The sequence below is a fragment of the Eubalaena glacialis genome, chromosome 14 (assembly GCF_028564815.1).
Source record: "Eubalaena glacialis isolate mEubGla1 chromosome 14, mEubGla1.1.hap2.+ XY, whole genome shotgun sequence".
Lineage (NCBI taxonomy): Eukaryota > Metazoa > Chordata > Mammalia > Artiodactyla > Balaenidae > Eubalaena > Eubalaena glacialis.
In genome coordinates this window covers 15,940,015-15,960,941 of record NC_083729.1, presented here as the reverse complement: position 1 = coordinate 15,960,941, position 20,927 = coordinate 15,940,015, and the positions used below count along the sequence as shown (strand labels likewise).

Below are 20,927 nucleotides of genomic sequence, written 5' to 3'. Positions count from 1 at the left end.
AATTACATTTGGTTCTTACTTTTGTAAAGTATTTTATCGTTTAAGGAGAATTACTTTGAATATCCATGTAATTTCTGAGCAAAATTAATGATAGCTGTGGATTATTTGCACATATAAACTAATCATCTTACTCAAGATTTTAATCTTCTCAGCAGAATTATTGCTGTAATTAGCAGAAGAAAAGTGAACAGATGTAATTTTTCTCTCCTTGTTTCAGGCAATTTCTTATTAGAAACCTAATAAAAGGTAAATGGGGAAGGAAATGAAGAAGGAAATTTAGGCCTTGGTAAATGGCAAATTGTAGTATCCCACTAGCAGGTGGAGTGGGAATTTTGGAATTCTAGAAAAAAGAAACCAAGAAGCAAAAATGAAATGAAAAATTTACATTTGCTTACTAAAACTTTTAAAGGAGGTTTGTGATATAGTTCCAGATTCAGAAAGCCCCCTCCTTTCCCCCTTTTTCCCTTGAATAACACTGACGATTTTAAGTACAACAGGTAACTTTCACTGGCCATACTTGAGATTTAGGTAATGTTGATTCTTGGTTTTATTGGTTCGATTTCTGCCCTTACCAAATAATTAAAAATTAATCATGGACCGAGTTGCCAGATTCATTGACATTATAGCACTGTGATTAAAAACGTATTTCCCAGTAAGTATGAAAATTTAATATATGAAAAAGTGGGGAAAAGATGATTTTTTTAAATTAAATAGGATTAGCACAAGTAGCTCTCTATTGTAAGAAAAACAAAGTTGAATTCTTATATAGATGGCTTAAAAGTTAAAATGTAAAAACTAGAATAATAAAAATTAAAATAAACGTTTAGGAAGCTATATGTTAAATATAGGAGTCCAGAAAAGGGTTAATATCAGCAATATACAAAGTTGTCTCACAAACCAATAAGAAAATGATAAATAACCCACTTGGAAGTCAGGCAAAGGATATGAATAGACAGTTCACAGAAAAGAAAGTCCAGAAGGCCAGCAAACATGAAAAGATGTTCAAATATACTAGTAGTCAGAGAAATACAAATTAAAGAGTGAGATATTTTATACCCAAAGACTACAAGAATTAAAAGTAATGGTACTGCTGATTGATGATAGGATTGTAGTGTTTCCATTCCCCTCATCTTTAGCATCAGAATCCAAGTCATCTTTGTCACTTTCCCTTCCCTGGATTCCCTTACAGAATTATTACCAAGACTTTAGTCTCTCATTCACTCCTTTCCCACTCTTGCCCTTATTTCTTGCTTAGGTTATTTTGATAGCTTCCAAACTCTAGTGAAATCTTGTGTTTTTTTCTGTCTTTCACAATCTTCTTAATAATATAATTTGAAAGGGTCTGCAGAACTAAAATCTTTGTTTAACCTATTTTGACAGATTGTGTTTTCCAAAGTTGGCCACAACAATAACTCCTATACCACATACTATTCATATGATATGATACTTCCCTTATTTAGAGAGGTCCATTTTGCTCCCCTTGCATATGGGTGAGCTTGTGGCTAACATGGAAGTAATGCTGTGTGACTTCTGAGACTAGGTCTTAAAAGGTGATGCAGTTTCAGTCTGGTCCTCTTGAGACAATTGCTCTTGGAACCCAGTTCTCATGCTCTGAACAAGCCCAAAATAGTCCATGTGGAGAGACCATACAGAGTGGACATGTATAGATATTACTGGCCAGCAACCTTTCTGAAAGCAACATCAGTCATCAGACATGTGAATAAAGATCTTCCAGAGGACTCTCACTTCCAGAGGACTCTCACTTCCAGAAGACTCTTGCCCCCAGTGAACATATCACACCCACCAGTGACCACAGGAGAAGCAAATAATAATATTAATAATAATAAAGATAAATAAAAGAAATAATAAAATAAAGAACCATAGCACAGCCCTCGTTGAGGGCAGTGGGAGAGGAGGGGCTGCCCCGAGTGTGGTCCTTGCCTGGATTTTGACACAGCAACTTTCTGTAGTGAGCACTTTGTATGAATTGTGGACTTCCTTTTCTCAAGGTATGGGTATTTATTCTGTAATCTGTCTAGAGCACACATTGAAATCCAACTTCTAATAAACATAATGGTGCATTCCCCGCCCCCTGCCCCCTGCCCACAGTAAAAAGTCTCCTCAGCTAAGGCCCCAGATATTACAGATTAGAGATAGGCTATTCTTGCTATGCCCTTTCTTAATTCCTGACCCACAGAATCCATAAGTATAATAAAATGGTTGTTTTAAACCACCAAGTTTTGGAATAATGCAACAGGCATAACTAGAACACCCATATAATGTATATAATCTTGGTGTTTGTGACTAATGACAGCTATCTTTCTTCCTATCCAATCTATATATATTTATTTCTCTTCTGTGTCTTATTACATTGGCAGAGACCTCAAGTACACTGTAGAATAGAAGTGTTGATAGCAGACTTTCTTGTCTTGATGTCAAACTCGGAGGTGCTTTTAGTATTTCACCCTTAGTAAAATATCTGCTGTAGGTTTTGTTGTTGTTGTTGTTTTTGCTGTAGGTTTTTTATAGATTCTTAGATTCTGTAAAAGATAATCCCTCTATTTCTTCTTTTTTAAGAGTTTTTCATGACTGTATTGTATTTTATCAAGTGTATTTTCTATATTGGTTGAGATGATTATATATCTTTCTCCTTTATTCTACTAATGTGTTACATTGATTACATTTTGAATGTTTAAACAACCTTGCATTTCTGATTTATACACAATTTGGTTGTCGTGTATAACCCTTTATGTATCACTGAATTTGGTCTACTAATATTTTGAATAGAGTTTTTGCATCTGTGTTTCTGAGAGAGGTTGTCCCATATGTTTCCTTTCTTATAATGCCCTTGTTAGGTATTATACCAAAGTTTACTGGCCTCATAAAATGAGTTGATAAATGGGCCCTCTTTTTCTGTTCCCTGGCCAACTCTGTAAGATTGGTATTATTTCTTCCTTAAGTGTTGACTCTCATCTGGACTAGGAGTTATGAATTCAATGTCTGCTGGTTATAGGACTATAAAGATGTTTCTAGCCTTTTTGTGTTTGTTTCAGAATTTGCCCACATCAAATTTATTGGCATAAAGCTCCTCATAATATTCTTTTATTAACTTTTTAATGTCCATAAAATCTGGAGTGATATCTTCTCTTCACTTCTGATATTGGTTATTTGTGCCCTTTTTCTTGATGTGTCTTCTCAGGGGTTTGTTTATTTCTTTACAGGTCTTTTCAAAGAGCAAACTTTTGGCTTTGTTAATCTTTTAAAATGTAAACTTTCTTTTCCTATCCCATTAATTTCTATTTTTTGTTATTTTACTTTTTCTATTTTATTTATTTGGATTCATTTAGTTTTTCTAACTCCTTAAGATAGATAGTTAGATCATTGATTTCCAGCCTTTTTTTCCTACTATTTTAGAAAATATTTTAGAAAGTATTTTAAGACTTTAAATTTTCTTACATTCATGCCTTTGTCTGTATCCTATACATTTTGATATATCATATTTTCATTATTTGTTTCATTATTATTTAGTTCTAAATTGCATTGTGATTTCTTCTTTCCCTCATCAGTTATTTAGAAGTATATTGCTTAATTTCCAAAAATTGGCGGATTTTCTTATTATTTTTGTTATTTAGTTTTGGCTTAGTTCCACTGTGGTTAGAGAACATCCTCTATATTATTTCAGTTCTTTGAAATTTGTTGAGTCTTGCTGTATGGCCAAGTATATGGTCAGTTTTGGTAAATGTTCCATGTACACTTGAAAAGGATATGCATTTTGCACTTATTTGGTATAGAGTTCTATATATGTCAGTTATGTTGATTTTGTTAACATAAATATTAATTATGTCAATCAAAATTTATATATTTTTGTTGATTTTTTTTCTGTGCTCATTCTATCATTCTAAGAGGTGTGTTAGAATCTTTCACTATGATTGTGGATTTGTCTATTTCTCTTTTTACTTCTGTCCCCATACAATGTTGTTACAATATTATTGACCATATTTCTTATGCTGCATATTACATCCCTGTGACTTATTTATTATATAACTGGAGGTTTGTACCTCTTAATTCCCTTCACCTATTTCACCCACCTTCCTACCCACTTCAGGATCAAACTTAATTTTAATGTACATTTTAAACTAAAAAAGCCTCTCTAATTTAAAACAACTCCTAGACTCACTTCTGTTATATACCAAACATTTAATATACTACAGAGATCACCAGCATGTCAAAGTTTGCTACCAGGCTATTTAAAAAAAAAAAGAACTTGGAATAAAGCTTCCGCTGCCAATTTTGTATGTATTTGTACTTCTTATATTGTGTTTTGATAACAATTACAAATTTTGTACCTCTTCCCTGGGCCTTTAAAAATTTAATCCTCACTTGTCTAGTCACTAAATACTTTACAAGTAGGTTTAGTACTATGCCCAGGAATACCACTAATTAATTGCCAGTCAAAGTGCAGATACATGCAGAGTGTATGCTCTGCTTTGTGTAACTATGGGACAATAACACAGGTCACAACTTATATTTGATAATAATATATATAAAATTTTTGTCATTTGAAGAAGTTTCAGCAGCTCCTTATCTGCCTTATATACATGATAAATAATACAAGTTATTTTTAGATTTTGTTTGTGCTTTAACTTTGAAAGAAAAGTATCTTACTGTCTCTTTTTCAAATGTAATGTAGTTTCATTGAAGACTACCTGGACATTGCAACGAGTTTTTTAAAAAAACTTTTTTATCATGTGCAGTTCTTACATGATGGATAAAGTAGAATTCTGAGTAGCCAAAACAAAATGCAGACATTACTTGGATGGTGAGGGACTCATTTATAGTGATCAAATGCTGCTTTTCAGTTTTGTGTATTGTCTAGGTTTGTATAAGATTTAATTGGAAAAAAATTCTTTTACTAAATAAAGTTAGAAACCCATTAATATAAGCAGATGAACACCTATGCTTAGCTGAGTAAGGATTGCCTAAGTTGTACAGATTGTATCTACACTGTACACATGGTTTTTATCCAGGCTAAGTCTTGCTGCTTATCAAAACTGATCATTAAAATTGCTTGTAGGTGGCGGCTGAAGGTGGGGCCATCAGCCTTTAATAATATATATTAGAACACATTGTCCTGTCTTAACCTGCCCATTGTTGGCAGCGTTGAATTACCTTGGGTTCTTAGGTAAGGAAGAAAGTAAAGTTTTTCTTTACTTTTTTTATTTGGCTGTGTGAGATTCAGAAACATAAGAGTGAAGTAAAATAAAAAGATGCTTTACAAATACATACATTAACTCAGTGTTTCTCAGTTGTATTTTACTTGAAGTGTTTTAGAGTTGTTACTTTTTTGTTTTCTAATTTTCATAGACTGTTTAAGTTTCATATCTGCTTGCATTCTCATTAACTTTGTGGCTAATCAAACTCCTAAGATGTCATTTACTTTGAAGTTAAGTATTTATGAGTTGAATACAGTTAATAACTTTGGATTCTCTTGTGGTGCAAATCTTAAATTTAGCCAGTGTTCTCTCTGTCAGTGCTCTAATTTAATACTGTGTATAACAGTTAAATCTAATATTGTTTCTAACACTTTACAAATGTCATAAGACCTTTATAAATATACTGTATTTTGTGATAGTTTCAAAGATTGGGCTACAGTGACATTTATAAGTGAGCTAAAAATCCACAAGAAAAGGTGAGATGATACTTTTATTTATTTAGTCAGTCAGTATATTTTTAATATAATTTTGAAAGGAGACCCCACTTTTTAAGTGAAAATTTTTCATTCCAGATATTTTTCCAACCTTGGCACTATTGACGTTTTGGGCTAGTGATTCTTTGTTGTGGGCGCTGTCCTGTGCAGTGTAGGATGCTTAGCAGCATCCCTGGCGTCTACTCACTAGATGCTGATAGTAACACCTCCCCTGATGCCAAGCTGTGACATTGAAAACTATTTTTATTTATTGCCGTATGTCTTCTGGGAGCAAAATTGTCTCTGGTTGGAAGTCACTGCTCTAGAGAGACCTCACAGCCTGAGCACGGGGGTGAGGGGACAAGTGCTCCAGAAATCTTCTGAGAGGGTACATTGAAACCAGGGGAGAAATCCTTCTTCCTGCAGCGTCTCTCTTCCAGTACACTCTTCAAGGTCAACATCATATCAGTTGGCAGAGGAAAAATATTTAAAAGACCCAGATCCATTTTTCCAGAGAAGGCAATGAAGGATGAATTTGGAGGCAATAAATTGATAAGTGGCACAAGGGGGAAAGCATTCCAGAAGTGGTGGCAGAGTAAAACCATTAGCAAAGGTATAGGAGCAGAAAAGCATGAAGACACTGAGGAAATACAGGGACAGGATAGACCAGAGTACAAGCTTGGCATAAAGTGGTAAGAGGAGAAAAGCTTTAAGGGTACTTATAATCTAGACTCTAGAGGGCTCTGAATGAAAGGAGGATAGTTGAAGAGGAGGATAGAAAGACCAATGAAAGTTTGGGACATGGTCGTGTTGATAGACACAGGGAAGGCAGAGGTGGAGGGGTAATATAAATAATTTGGGACTGCATTTTTGCACATATCTTGATTATTCAGAAAATTGTTCATGATGTTATCTCATATTCTGTTTTCTTCCACCTATCCATTTCATAATTTAATAATGTAATGCTTTAATAATTTATAAAAACATACTTACAGAATTTGGGATGAGAGGATTAATAGAGGAAAAAACTCAGAGCTCATCAAGGAGTTCACTGTCCCTCTTTACAGTTCTATCTGAGAGAGTACAAGGGCAGCCATAGCCTCTGTATTTTTTCACCAGACTTCACCAGGTGAAGGTAGGGGGACTTCTCTCACTGGTAGAGCATATAGCTATACAAGAATTCCAGCAGAGGGAAAGTGGAAGTTAGCCATGGATATTGTCAATTTAGACTGGAGAGGAGAGTGGTGGGATTTTTGTTTTGATTCACACTCCTCTGTAGTCTTTAATTTCACCAAAGACATGCCCCTCTTTCTCTCTTCTCTTGTGGTTTAATTTTTTTTTTCAATCCTGTAATCTAGAATAGCTGAATAGTCATATATCTCTCATATCTCTTTGTGACATTTCCTTCTAGGTATATTGAATTTTGTCTTTTTTATTCTCGAATATTGTCTTTGGCTCAAAGTTTTATATTTTAGTGACTGTTCATATTGTTCTTCTCCCCTTATTTAGAAATGGACTCAGAAATCAAGGAAGAAATTCCTGTGCACGAGGAATTCATTCTATGTTGTGGAATTGAAACCCAGGTTCTAAAATGTGGGCCCTGGACTGACCTCATGAACGATCAAGTTGCCAACAGGCCTAAGCTGCTTATTTTCGTTATTCCTGGTAAGTTTAAAAATCTGGATGAGAAGACTGTATACAGATACTTATAACTATTTCTGATTTTAAGAGAATTTGATAAATATAAAAATCCTTATAGAAGGAAATAGAATCACTCAAACCATTGATAACAGCCACCCTTGATACTTTAGTGGCTGGACATTTTGTTTGTCATCTATGCATTAATAGTATATATATTATATACATTTTTAAAATCACAATGTATGCCATAAGTAGTTTTATAATCTGCTTTTTAAAAGTTCTTAACAATATTTAGAATAATTAGAACTTTATCAAATAATATTTTTTGACAGTTTTCTAAATAATTTTTACTATCTTATTTCAAGATGATTATAAGTTTATGGTAGAACATTTATTTATTCTGGGATTTGTCAGCTGGGTCATTTGTGATTTATGCTGGATCAGTATCAATAGAATGTTAGGGGAAGATGCTTGATTGTAGGTATTCGAAGCACTTTTTAAAAATATGAGCTTGAAAAATATATGTGTGTGTATGTATATATATCAGCCTAAAGATTAAAAATGAAACTGTTAATATGTATCATATCATGTCATGTACACAGCTAGGCCTATGGGGTATTATGATTTCTTTTCTTGTACATTTTTGTTTGTTTTCCCTGGATTAATGGTTGTCCCTTTTATTTGCTTAGTTTTCTATGTTTCAATCGGTAATTTATCCTAAAATTATTCTCCAGAAGTGAAAAAAACTTCTCAGCTGTTGAGTAATAGGGTTTCTGTTTTGTTTTGGTTTGCTTTTTGGGGCTGTCCCTCCCAGAACTCTGTGTTCTTCGGCTCCAGTCTAGACTGGTTGCTCTCTAGGCTTCTTACACAGGCCATCCTGGGGACTCCTTTCACTTTTCTCCTGGTTGGATTCCTTGTTTCCTGGATCCCGTATTTTTTTTTCTGGGTTTATTCCCTTGTTTTTGGTGGAGCATACCTTCTAGGAGCTTCCTGAGAAGAGGTGCATGGGAAGTAGTCTTTTACATTTCTAGCATGTCAGAAAACGTCTTAAGAGTTCTAGGTTGGAGATCGTTTCCTTAGAATTTGGAGGGCATGTTCATTGTTTTCCAGGGTTCAGACTGTTTTTGAGAAGTCTTGATATTATTCTGATTTTTTATCTTTTGTATGTGAAGCTCCCCCGCTCCCGCAGCAAAAAAATATTTTAGATCTTTTCTTTGTTCTAAGATTCTGAAATTTTATAGTCAGGCACCTTGGTATGGCTGTTTTTCATACATTGGATTTTGGTGGACCTTTTTAAGCCAGAAACTTAACTTCAATTCTCAGAGCTCTGTGTTCTTTTCTTTTTTATAGTCTTCTGTTTCATGTGTTTTGTGGGTGCATTATCTTTTTTTTTTGGCTTCCTGCATTGTTAGAGTTTTTGCTGCATTCCTTTTTCTGTTTCTATTAGTGTTTGTTTTTCCTCAAATGTTTGATAATCCTTGACTACCCTTTCATTTTTAAGAGGAAGACGTAAAAAATTTATTGGAAGCTTGTATTCAGGGGTGGGGCTTGTCCACAGGTATGCCTAGGGTGACCAGCCATCCTAGTCTGAGGGGTTTTCCAGGACACATGACTTTCGGTACTAAAACCATGACAACAGGATGGGCAAAACGGAGTGGTTGGTTACCTTAGGTAATCCTCACCTTAAGGTGATTGGGTAGGGACCCAGCATTTCATTGGAGGATTTCCAGCTTTCAGTATCTGTAACTGTTTCTTGGATTGTTCACTTTTCCAGGAAGGAATCTTCCAAGTATCCTATTTGAGGAATGGAAGCCTGTCTGCTAATGTTCAGAGCTGAACAAGGGAGAGGAGGTTGGAGTTTCAGTGTTTCTTCTCAGTGTAGTGCTTTTGTTCTCAACTGGGCTAAGACCTCTGATCCAGAATCTCTCTTTGGTTTAACCTGTTCTGAAAATAAACTTCCAGTGTTCTGCCATGATGTAACAGTCTTTTTGGAAAGCAGTCTGTCAGCATCTATTAAAATTAAAAATACAGGGACTTCCCTGGTGGCACAGTGGTTAAGAATCCACCTGCCAGTGCAGGGGACACAGGTTCGATCCTTGGTCCGGGAAGATCCCACATGCCGCAGAGCAACTAAGCCTGTGTGCCACAACTACTGAGCCTGCTCTCTAGAGCCCGTGAGCCACAACTACTGAGCCCGCGTGCCTAGAGCCCGTGCTCCGCAACAAGAGAAGCCACCACAGTGAGAAGCCCGTGCACCGCAACGAAGAGTAGCCCCCACTCGCCACAACTAGAGAAAGCCTGCGCGCAGCAACGAAGACCCAACACAGCCAAAAATAAATAAATAAATTTATTAAAAAAAATAAAAAATACACATGCTCTGCCAATAGTGAGGGAGAGCTTGAAATTATAGGCATGACAAGTGCCATTATATGAAGCGGAGATTTGGAGGCAATGGTGGAGTGTGGGATTGAGAAAATAATTAGAAACATTATCTTGGACTGGAGAAGGAATATCTTTCTGAGGCTAGAATGAAGGAGGTGACGTTGGTTACTGTAATGGAGAAGTGTGAAGGTGTGTCAGAGGAAATAAAGTAGTTCCTGCCTCCTGACCTCTGTTTTCTCTGTTAATTAAGAGTTGAGGTGATCTGTGGAGAGTAAGGATGGCAGAGGGTGGATTGGGGCCTTAAGGAAATTGGTCAGCATTGAAAATAGCAGATATTCAGGATGAAAGGAATTATTGACCAAAAACAAGTAGATAGATTTGGAGCAGGGCTGTGATCAAATAGCAGGTATATTGGGAGTGAAGTCTAAAAGGGTCAAAGATTGAGCTGGAGAAGGGCTATCAGAGTTAGGATGCTTTGGATGTAAACCATTTCTGGGTAATGAAAATACATAGGCCTGTCATTGTTAAAGTTGTTGTCAGGATCAGCAGCATCACCTAAGAACTTGTTACACATGCAAATTTTGGGACCCTATCCTAGATCTTCTGAACCAGAAACTCTGAGGGGTGGGGCATCTGGGTTTTAAGAAGCCCTCTAGTGGATTTTGATATGCACACCACTGATCTAGGCTGTGGCTACTGGAATTAGTTGCTTAAATTGAATATAGGTGAAGTTCTTTGAATTTGATCGAGATAATGAATTATGGGACAAAGGTGTTGGCTCAGGCCGCCCAGATTTTGAAATCACCTAACTTATGGAATGGCAAGTGAAACTGACATTTAAGGGTCAAGGTTTTCAGGGAATGTGTGAGAATGACTAGAAAGTTGATAGATGGAAGCAGATGGCTTCAATCTTAGAGGAGGAGAGGTTCTTACAGTAGGATGAACTATAAGTGGAGCAAACAGCCCACTCTATACTTCCCCACTCAGAGGTGTTTTCACTCACTCATTGGTATTAGGTGCTAGGAGTGGTGTGTTGCAAAAGCCTTTGCTCTCATTGAGGTATACGAAGTGTTAGAGAATAGTGAGGTCTCTTCTGCAGGGCCTTGAAAGGAAGAGAGTCCATCATAGGGGAGAGCCAGGTTTAAGATATGGTGAAGAGATAGAAGGAGCATTCATTGAAGACACTGAGGAGAAAGGGAAGTTTAAAACACTTGTTTTTTAATAGTGTCATTGTTTTATAGTGCTTTGACATTTTCAGATCATTTTGTTTCCTGGTGTTCTTTTATGTTTGCCCGTCTATTCTCCTTGCTGCCCTTGGCCCGTTTCCTTGGGCTTTGTGCAAGCTGTAGGCTCTTGCTGCTCTTTAGTTTGCGGAATTCAAAATTGTATTTTATTTGGGGAGCTAGTCCTTTTATACTGTGGGGAAAATTAGGATGACAGTATTTCAAAGATTGTTAAGCCACTATAGACCTCATGTTTAGTCCATCTCTGATAGACTGACGTAACATTTTATTTTAAATCACTTTTTTTTTTAACATCTTTATTGGAGTATAATTGCTTTACAATGGTGTGTTAGTTTCTGCTTTATAACAAAGTGAATCAGCTAATCCCCATATCTCCTCCCTCTTTCATCTCCCTCCCACCCTCCCTCTCCTACCCTCCCTCTCCCACCCCTCAAGGTGGTCACAAAGCACCAGGCTGATCTCCCTGTGCTATGCGGCTGCTTCCAACTAGCTATCTGTTTTACATTTGGTAGTGTATGTATGTCCATGCCACTCTCTCACTTCATCCCAGCTTACCCTTCTCCCTCCCCATGTCCTCAAGTCCATTCTCTACATCTGTGTCTTTATTCCTGTCCTGTCCCTAGGTTCCTCATAACCATTTTTTTTTTTTTTAGATTCCATATATATGTGTTAGCATACGGTATTTGTTTTTCTCTTTCTGACTTCACTCTGTATGACAGACTCTAGATCCATCCACTTCACTACAAATAACTCAATTTCGTTTCTTTTTATGGCTGAGTAATATTCTGTTGTATATATGTGCCACATCTTATCCATTCATCTGTTGATGGACACTTAGGTTGCTTCCATGTCCTGGCTATTGTAAATAGTGCTGCAATGAACATTGTGGTACATGACTCTTTTTGAATTATGGTTTTCTCAGGGTATATGCCCAGTAGTGGGATTGCTGGGTCACATGATAGTTCTATTTTTAGTTTTTTAAGGAACCTCCATACTGTTCTCCATAGTGGCTGTATCAATTTACGTTCCCACCAACAGTGCAAGAGGGTTCCTTTTTCTCCACACCCTCTCCAGCATTTATTGTTTGTAGATTTTTTTTAACATCTTTATTGGAGTATAATTGCTTTACAATGGTGTGTTGGTTTCTGCTTTATAACATAGTGAATCAGCTATACATTTACATATATTCCCATATCTCCTCCCTCTTGCGTCTCCCTCCCATCCTCCCTATCCCACCCCTCTAGGTGGTCACAAAGCACCAAGCTGATCTCCCTGTGTTGTGCGACTGCTTCCCACTAGCTAGCTATTTTACATTTGGTAGTGTATATAAGTCCATGCCACTCTCTCACTTCGTCCCAGCTTACCCTTCTCCCTCCCCATGTCCTCAAGTCCATCTCTACATCTGTGTCTTTATTCCTGTCCTGCCTCTAGGTTCTTCAGAACCATTTTTTTTTTTAAGATTCTATATGTATGTGTTAGCATATGGTATTTGTTTTTCTCTTTCTGACTTACTTCACTCTGTATGACAGACTCTAGGTCCATCCACCTCACTACAAATAACTCAATTTTGTTTCTTTATATGGCTGAGTAATATTCCATTGTATATATGTGCCACATCTTCTTTATCCATTCGTCTGTCGATGGACGCTTAGGTTGCTTCCATGTCCTGGCTATTGTAAATAGAGCTGCAGTGAGCATTGTGGTACATGACTCTTTTTGAATTATGGTTTTCTCAGGGTATATGCCTAGGAGTGGGATTGCTGGGTCACATGATAGTTCTATTTTTAGTTTTCTAAGGAACCTCCATACTGTTCTCCATAGTGGCTGTATCAATTTACATTCCCACCAACAGTGCAAGAGGGTTCCCATTTCTCCACACCCTCTCCAGCATTTATTGTTTGTAGATATTTTGATGATGGCCATTCTGACCAGTGTGAGGTGATTCCTCACTGTAGTTTTGATTTGCATTTCTCTAATGATTAGTGATGTTGAGCATCCTTTCATATGTTTGTTGGCTATCTGTATATCTTCTTTGGAGAAATGTCTATTTAGGTCTTCCGCCCATTTTTGGATTGGGTTGTTTGTTTTTTTGATATTGAGCTGCATGAGCTGCTTGTAGTATTTTAAATCACTTTGCTTATACACATAGCAAAATTAGTTCATCACTTTTAAGTTAGTAATGATAATGAGGAATTATTTATTGGAAGCCACAGATTGAGTAGCTTTTAATTTAGTTTCATCTTTTCCAATGAACTTTTGTTATAGAATTTCTGCTAATAGCATCCTTGGACTTCCTTTAAGTAGTGAAATAAGCAAAGGGAGGCAATATGAGAACTCACTATAGAACATATTGGATCGTTATAATTCTCAAGTGGTCATATGGGGATAATGGAATCATGTGGCATGTCCTGTGTTGTGAGTACAGTGATTGGAGATGGAGCAGAGAAGGCTCCATGGAGAAGCCCAAAGTTCTGTCCACATGACAACCTTCTCTAGATGCCATGCCACATTAACTTGATATATAGAAGTTTTGTCCCCTACAAGATTAACTAGAAGGCATAAGTCTACAATTGCAATGTTAAGTAGTTAAGGGTTTATTGGCAGTCAGGGTCTAGAGATGATCACCACAGCCTCTGTTATACGTTGCTTAGGCATTTCACTATGTGTATGTTCAAGCATGTGTTTATAACACCTTTTGATATCCTTTGATAAAATGTATAACTTGCATTTCTGTATTGGAATGCTTTTGAACATCTTTACACCTGGAGATAGATATATATATACATATATATCTGATTTTAGTTGTATAAACAAGACCCTTTTAATTTTCTCTGTGATGTCCTAATCAGGAAGTTTAGTTCATGGTTCATAAAGTGTAACATAAGCCATAACATTTAAGTGGTGAAGTATGCAATGACATTTAAATGTTTTGCATTATATTTTCTACCTCTGTCTCTGTTGTAAGTTGGATCTCCATGCTACTGGCCAATGTGGACTCTCTTCAGGAGCCAAGCTCTTTATTACTTGAGGGCCTTTGCGCCTATTCTTCCATCCTAGTATTATTCTCCCTCAAATCTTTACATGGTGGATTTCTTCTCATCTTTTGAGTTATAGCTAAATGCCACCTCCTTAGACATTTTTCTCAGGCCATCCTAATCTTGTCCCTTCTTTATCATATGATCCTGTTTATCTCCTTCATAGAAATTATCACACTCTTGAACTATCTTATCTACCTACTTAGTTATGTGTATATATTCTCCTACTAGAATATAAATTACAAAAAAATAACTAAAAGAATACAGTAAGTCCCCTGCATACGAACGAGTTCTGTTCTGAGAGCACGTTCATTAAGTCCAATTTGTTTTTAAGTCCAACAAAGTTAGCCTAGGTACCCAACTAACACAATTGGCTATATAGTACTATACTGTAATAGGTTTACAATACTTTTCACACAAATAATACATAAAAAACAAACACACAAAAAAGAAAACAGTTTTAATCTTACAGTACAGTACCTTGAAAAGTACAGTAATACAGTACAACAGCTGGCATACAGGGACACGTTCGCATCTTTGAAAGTTCGCAACTTGAAGGTTCATATGTAGGGGACTTACTGTATTCCAAAGAAGCTATAGTACTGAATGGAATAAATGGACATGGAGTAGTTGGCATTATCATTTACTTCATGGTGATAAAATAGTAAATCAGAAAGTTTAAGGGGATTTGCTTAAGATCTTACAGTCATTAAGGGAAAGAACTCAGACTTAAACCCGAAGATAGAGAGAAAAAGTTGTTTTTTAGCAGTTCCATTATCTAGTACTCATTCATTCTGGTTTTATGTATCCTGTCATTGCAACTATTGTGTCTAAATCATGTAATTGTTATCTTTGGATTCTCCTTAAAGTTAAACCAGTTTAACACTCTCTACATCCTAAACTTACAGAATGCTACATGTTAAATCTATTCAACTTAAAAAATTAAAAATGTAATAATAATTGTAGTAATAATAGCAATGATAGTAGTAATAATAGTAATAATAATAATGGCTGTCCACTCATTATCCTTGGTGATAATGTCAGCTACTTTATAGCGCTGTTGTAAGATTAACTAAAACAAGGTATGCAGAAGATCCTAGACTAGGTAATTTTATGTTCTTTTTAAAATTCAGTATTATTTACTTTTTATGTTCTTTCAGTCTTCAGCTATTTATTGAGCACTTATCATTTGTATGATAACACTGGTAACATCTTTGGCAGGTTATTTAACCTCTCTACCTTAGTTTCCTCACCCATAAAATGGAAATAATAATAGTACTACCTCATGTGAGGATTAAGTGAGTTAATATATGTAAAACACTTAAATACTGCCTGGCATGTAATAGTTTATAGCACTTAAAAGTGTTATTATTTTCTACTCCCATGAAGAAAACTATAAAACTTTACTGAGAGACATAAAATATTTGAATATGAGACATGACACATTCCTAGAAGGTTATACTCAGTAATGTGGAAAGTATCAAATATTTCTAAACTTATGTATAAATGAGATAAAATTTCAATCAGAATTCCAAAGAAATTTTTAAAAATTGAAACGGTTGAAAATAATTCTAAGGGTCTACCAGTTACTGAAACATTAAAAAACAAACAAAAAAACAAACAAAAAAACACAATGTAGTAATCGAGACAGTATGGTGCTGGCAGAGAAGAAAAGGAAAAAATAAGTGGAATTATTTGGAATCAGAAGTAGCAAACAAATGTAAGAATTCAGTATTGGACCAGAAGACATTTCACATCCATGCAGAAAGAATGGGTAATATAATAAATGCTCTTGGGACACTTGGCTCTTCACTTGAAAAGAAGCTGGATTACTGCTTTGTACTTTACACTCAAGAATATTCCAACCGTACTGAAGATTTAAATATAAAACATGAAACAGTGTCATCACATCCACCATTGCTGTTACAGTAACTCTGTGCTGATATACACCCTGTTTCCCTTCTTTCTCCTCTAGCTGCACAGCAGACAATTAATCAGCTGACCAAAGAACACATTACTGTATTTGAGGAAGTCTTCACCTATTTAACAAAGATGACACTAGCACCATCACAAAAAGGAATTTGGAACTTGAGTCACTAGGTCAGAATGCAACAGAAGCAAAGTAACAGTAGGGGTGATAAGGCCTTCATATATTACCGTCATGGCTAGACACTGATGACAAGTTTGAATAGCTAACATTTATACAGCAAGCAGTGTATTGAGCAGTGTTTAAGTGTTTTACATGTATTAGTTCACTTAGTTCTCACATGAGGTAGTATGATTATTATCCTCATTTTATGGACAAGGAAACCAAGGCCTGAGAGGTTAAATAACTTGCCAAAGGTCTCACAGTGGGTAAGTGGCAAAGTAAGAAAACCATCCCAGGCAGTCTGGCGCCAGAGTCTATGCCCTTAACCACTTTGCTACATTGCTTATCTAGGAAACTAAAAGATATAGACAATGAAGAAGAAATCAGTAAAATTTGACAAGGATGGCAAAGGTTACATCAGTACAGCAAAACCCTGTCATGTAATTGCAAAGAGGAGAAAACCTAGCAGCATGAAGAAATAGATAAATTGATTCTGGAGAAATAGATATTGATGGAAATGGACTAGTATTTATGAAGGTGTTATACAGATGATGATTGTAAGATGAAAACACCATTTCACTCTTTTCCCCCAAAGATGTATCAGATTGACTATTTTTTAAAAAGATCATTTATTCATTCTGTCTCTTTATAGCAAACCCATCTCAAAAATACCTTCTGTACATACACAAGAAAAATCTACATGTATTAGTTGGTGGTCTTTTCCCCCAAAGATCAAACTATACGTCTCTACAATATAAGTACTTGTGATAAATGACCAGAAAACAATTAGTAGACTCCTTAAAGTTTTCTTTGTGAATGATTCTGACACTGATTGGTTTTTATGCAGCTTGGTAACTGATCATAGTCAAATCTTGAAGGGGCTGACAGGCAGTATTAATGATTTTAGACAATGCGAAACCACTGGAAGGTGTTTAAGTAGGGTACTGCTGTGATTCAATTTGAGGTTTGGAGATATCTCTCTGGGTACCCTGAAGAATGGATTCCTAGGGGACAAGAGTAGATAGAAGACCTGTTAGGAGGCTGTTGTGGGAAACCCAGTGGGAAGTGATAACACTAATGGAGAGAATTGGACAAAGTTGAGATGTATTTTGGAAGCAGAGTTGACAGGACTTATTGATGAATTGGATGTGAAGAACAGGAAGGAACCGAGAATGACTCCTGCTGTTAGGACTTGAGTATTTGATTTATGATTGGTGCTTCCACTTATTAAGATGAGGAACATGGAGGAAGAATTTATTTGAAGCAGTTGGAGAACAAAGCAGGAGCAGAAATTTTCTAAATGATAATTCCCAGACTTAAGGTATAAAGGATATTAAAATTGAGTTGTATGGGTAAATGTTACTACATTTGTATAGTAACATTTAGGGAAGTATAAGGAGAAATAGATCTTTCTTTTTCAGTCAGCACATTGTCTTATGTGAGTTTATTGCTTTGGTTAATCTAAAAGTCTGTTTCTTTTCTTAGGTAACCCAGGTTTTTCTGCCTTTTATGTGCCATTTGCAAAGGCTTTGTATTCTTCAACAAAAAGACGCTTTCCAGTTTGGGTTATCAGTCATGCTGGGCATGCCTTGGCCCCCAAAGGCAAGAAGATTCTTACAACCTCAGATGGTATGTGTTTGTTAACATCTGCTTTCCTTTACAGTGAGTGGGTGTTCATATTTCTAGAAAGCCTGCTAAGGTTAAGAGTTATACCAGTGGAAACCTCCACTTGTGGCATTGGGCCCATGATGCCACATTCTGGTAATTTTAGGATTTGGGGGGTCATTTTAATCATTCTGCAGGTAATTTTCTTTAAAATTTTGGGCAGATCAAACAATTTGTCTAGGACTTGCCATCTGTATTTACCAACCAGTAACCAACTACATGTTTATCGATCATGTACTATAGTTCCAGGGTTGTATTAAGAGGAACGGTGAAGTAGTATAAGACGACGTGGTCCTTAGCCATGGTTCCTATTCTAAAGAAGCTCTCATTCTCATGTTTAGAGAGTGATTAAGTGATAAACTGGCCTGCTGATCATGTGGATACTTAAGGAGTAAACAAAGGAGAGAGTAAAAGAGTTTTAACAGTTGAGTAGAATTTGGAATTGAGGGGTGGAGGTGGGTGCCTTCTGTATAATAGGCAGAAGGATTAACATAGCAGGAAGAGAGATTCAGTAGGTACTTGAGTGCTAGGCAGGGCCAGATTGGGAGGAACCTTGAAAGCTGAAGGGAGAACTAGGACTTTACATGGTAAAATTCTGGAAGCTTTTAAATGGAGGAAGTAGTACCACAGAGTTGCAAATTACCTGCTTCTAATTCATGAGTATTCTAGCGTGTTCACTCTTCTAAAAAAAAAAGTGAGATGAGAGGAAAAAAGAAAAACATAATTTCTGTGTGGGCATTCCCTAAGGGTTCCGCTTTGTTAATCTGAAGTGGGAGAGAGGTGGCTATGGCTTCATTGCCTAGTTTGCCCCTGGTTCTGGTATGCCTCTCCTATGGTATGAGCATCTTCTTGTACTTATTGAGCATCTAATGATAGGGAAAACCATGTGTGGGTAGGGAGGGAGAAAGAGGTAGGTGATATGGGAACTTTCTGGACTAATCTGTTCAAATTTTCTGCAACTCTAAAACCATTCTAAAAAATAAAATCTGTTAATAAAAAAACAAATACTGGAGGTTTTTAATAATTTTAATATTTACATTATACTTTTTATCATTGTATTAGTTCAGACTCCCATGACAAAACCCATAAACTAGGTAACTTAAATAGCAGGAATTTATTTTCTCATAGTCTGCAGACTATAAGTCCAAGATTAGAGTTTCAGCATAATTGTGTTCTGATGAGAGCCCTCTCCCTGGCTTTCTGGTGGCTGCCTTCTCTTTTTGTCCTCACATGACAGAGAGAGAGAGGGAGAGAGAGAGGGAGAGGGAGGGAGCACGATAGAGCAAGAAGGAGTGCAAGCCAGCAAGCTCTCTGGTGTCTCTTCTTATAAGGGCACTAATCCCTTCATGAGGGCCCCACCCTCATGACCTCCTCTAACCCTAATTACCTCCCAAAGTCCCCATCTCCAAATACCATCACAGTGGGGGCAGGGGGGTTGTTCAACATAAGAATTTTAGGGGACACAAATATTCAGTCCATATAATCATGAATGGGAATGTTATGTATTAACATTTTAAATCTGATCACAGGCATAGGTCAGCATATACATATGACATTGTACCTGAGCAATAGTAGAACATACAAATTATCTCTTAAAACATTTTTGCGAAATATTTGTTCAAGTTTTATTAGCTTCCCTTTGGTCCATCCTCAGAAGTATTACCTTACAGTTGTTAGAAGCAGGCCCTTTGAAGCCTCTATCCTGTTGAGTAGCAAAGGAAAAGTTTCTGTTCTAAGTGGCAGCTCTTTCCACAGTCATGAACATCTGCAGGCAAGCTAAATTGTAATAATTTTTTTATTTGAAGAAGTAGGTGACAATTAAGAGGTGATTCCTATTTTTATCCATGTCCTATTTTTGGCTGTTAACTGATACATATGGTCAAGACACAATGTAGTTATTGCAGAATTTAAGAAACGAAATCACCCTGTGCATACAGAGTAGATAGATACTCTTTGGTTCTGTAGTTAGCATGGGATTTGGTTCTCTTTTCTTTTCCCTCCTGAAGCCATAGCTCAAACTATTCATGTGTCATCTCACTGTGAACATCACAACTCCCTGGCTCTTGATCTCTTCTCTTAATTCTTACATGTCGTGGTATAGATCAGCTTCCTGAAATTTTAGTTCTGGTTCCAGAATCCTGTGTTAATTTTAGATTGACTTTAATATCAGATGCCAACTCTTGAGAATGGAATTTAAGCTTTCTTTTTTCCTAATTCCATTTACTCAATTTAATCTTTTTTGAGTACCTGCTGTGAACCTGCCTCTTTGCTAGCACTTACGGAAAAATACCTCTGTGCTTAAAGCAAATCTGTTGCACTTACATTGTTTATTATTAGGTTATCTCACCACCCAGACTTCCTGTGTCTTTCTTTTTAAGGCATCACATGTAAGATTACCTTTATCTTTGCTAATCTCCTCCTCTCTGTTAAAACAGTTTCCACTCTCAGTGATCAGGCCCTTGATAAGCAGGATCATCCAGACTTTGTTTCAGCTCTTTAGTTGCTCAGATTTCTTCTACTACCACTTTCACCTACTTTATCTTTTTTATTTCCCTAATTACCTTCTACTTAGAATTATAAATTTACAGATTAAGTGCAGTCCCTATATAAATTCCTACAAAAATTACAGCTGCATTTTTTCACAGAAATAGAAAAAAAATCCTAAAATTTGTATGAAGCCACAAAAGATATCAAATAGCCAAAATAATCTTGAGGAAGAAGATTGAAGTTAAGGTTCAAAGGTGAAGTTATCACACTTCCTGATTTCAAACTATATTACAAAGCTAGTAATCAAAACTGTATGGTAGTGGCATAAAAACAGACCAATGGATCAGAATAGAGAGCCCAGAAATAAACCCACAAATATAGGGTCAGCTAATCTTTGACAAGGGCACCAAGAATACACAATGGGGAAAGGATAGTATCTTCAATAAATGGTATTGGGAAAACTGGATATCCACATGCAAAAGAATGAAATTGAACCCTTATCTTACACCATACACAAAAATGAACTCAAAATGGATTAAATACTTAAATTTAGGACCTGAAACCATTAAACTCCTAGAAGAAAACATAGGAGAAAAACTCCTTGACATTGGTCTTGGCAATGATTTTTTTGGATTTGACACCAAAAGCACAAGTAACAAAGGCAAAAATAAACAGTTTGGACTTTATCAAACTAAAAA

At 36.3% G+C, this 20,927-nt stretch overlaps 1 protein-coding gene across 3 annotated transcripts in view; it reads left to right on the top strand.

Annotated features, from left to right (window-relative positions):
- Positions 1 to 20,927, top strand: part of LDAH (lipid droplet associated hydrolase) — a 93,304-nt gene that overhangs the window by 4,021 nt on the left and 68,356 nt on the right. For all 3 annotated transcript variants that reach the window (XR_009703728.1, XR_009703729.1, XM_061210590.1), the window contains exons 2-3: positions 7,196 to 7,351; positions 17,563 to 17,706. Coding sequence is in view for 1 of the 3 variants with exons in the window: in XM_061210590.1 (XP_061066573.1) it covers positions 7,198 to 7,351; positions 17,563 to 17,706 (298 nt within the window). In the remaining 2 variants the exon portion in view is untranslated. The remainder of the gene's footprint in view (positions 1 to 7,195; positions 7,352 to 17,562; positions 17,707 to 20,927) is intronic.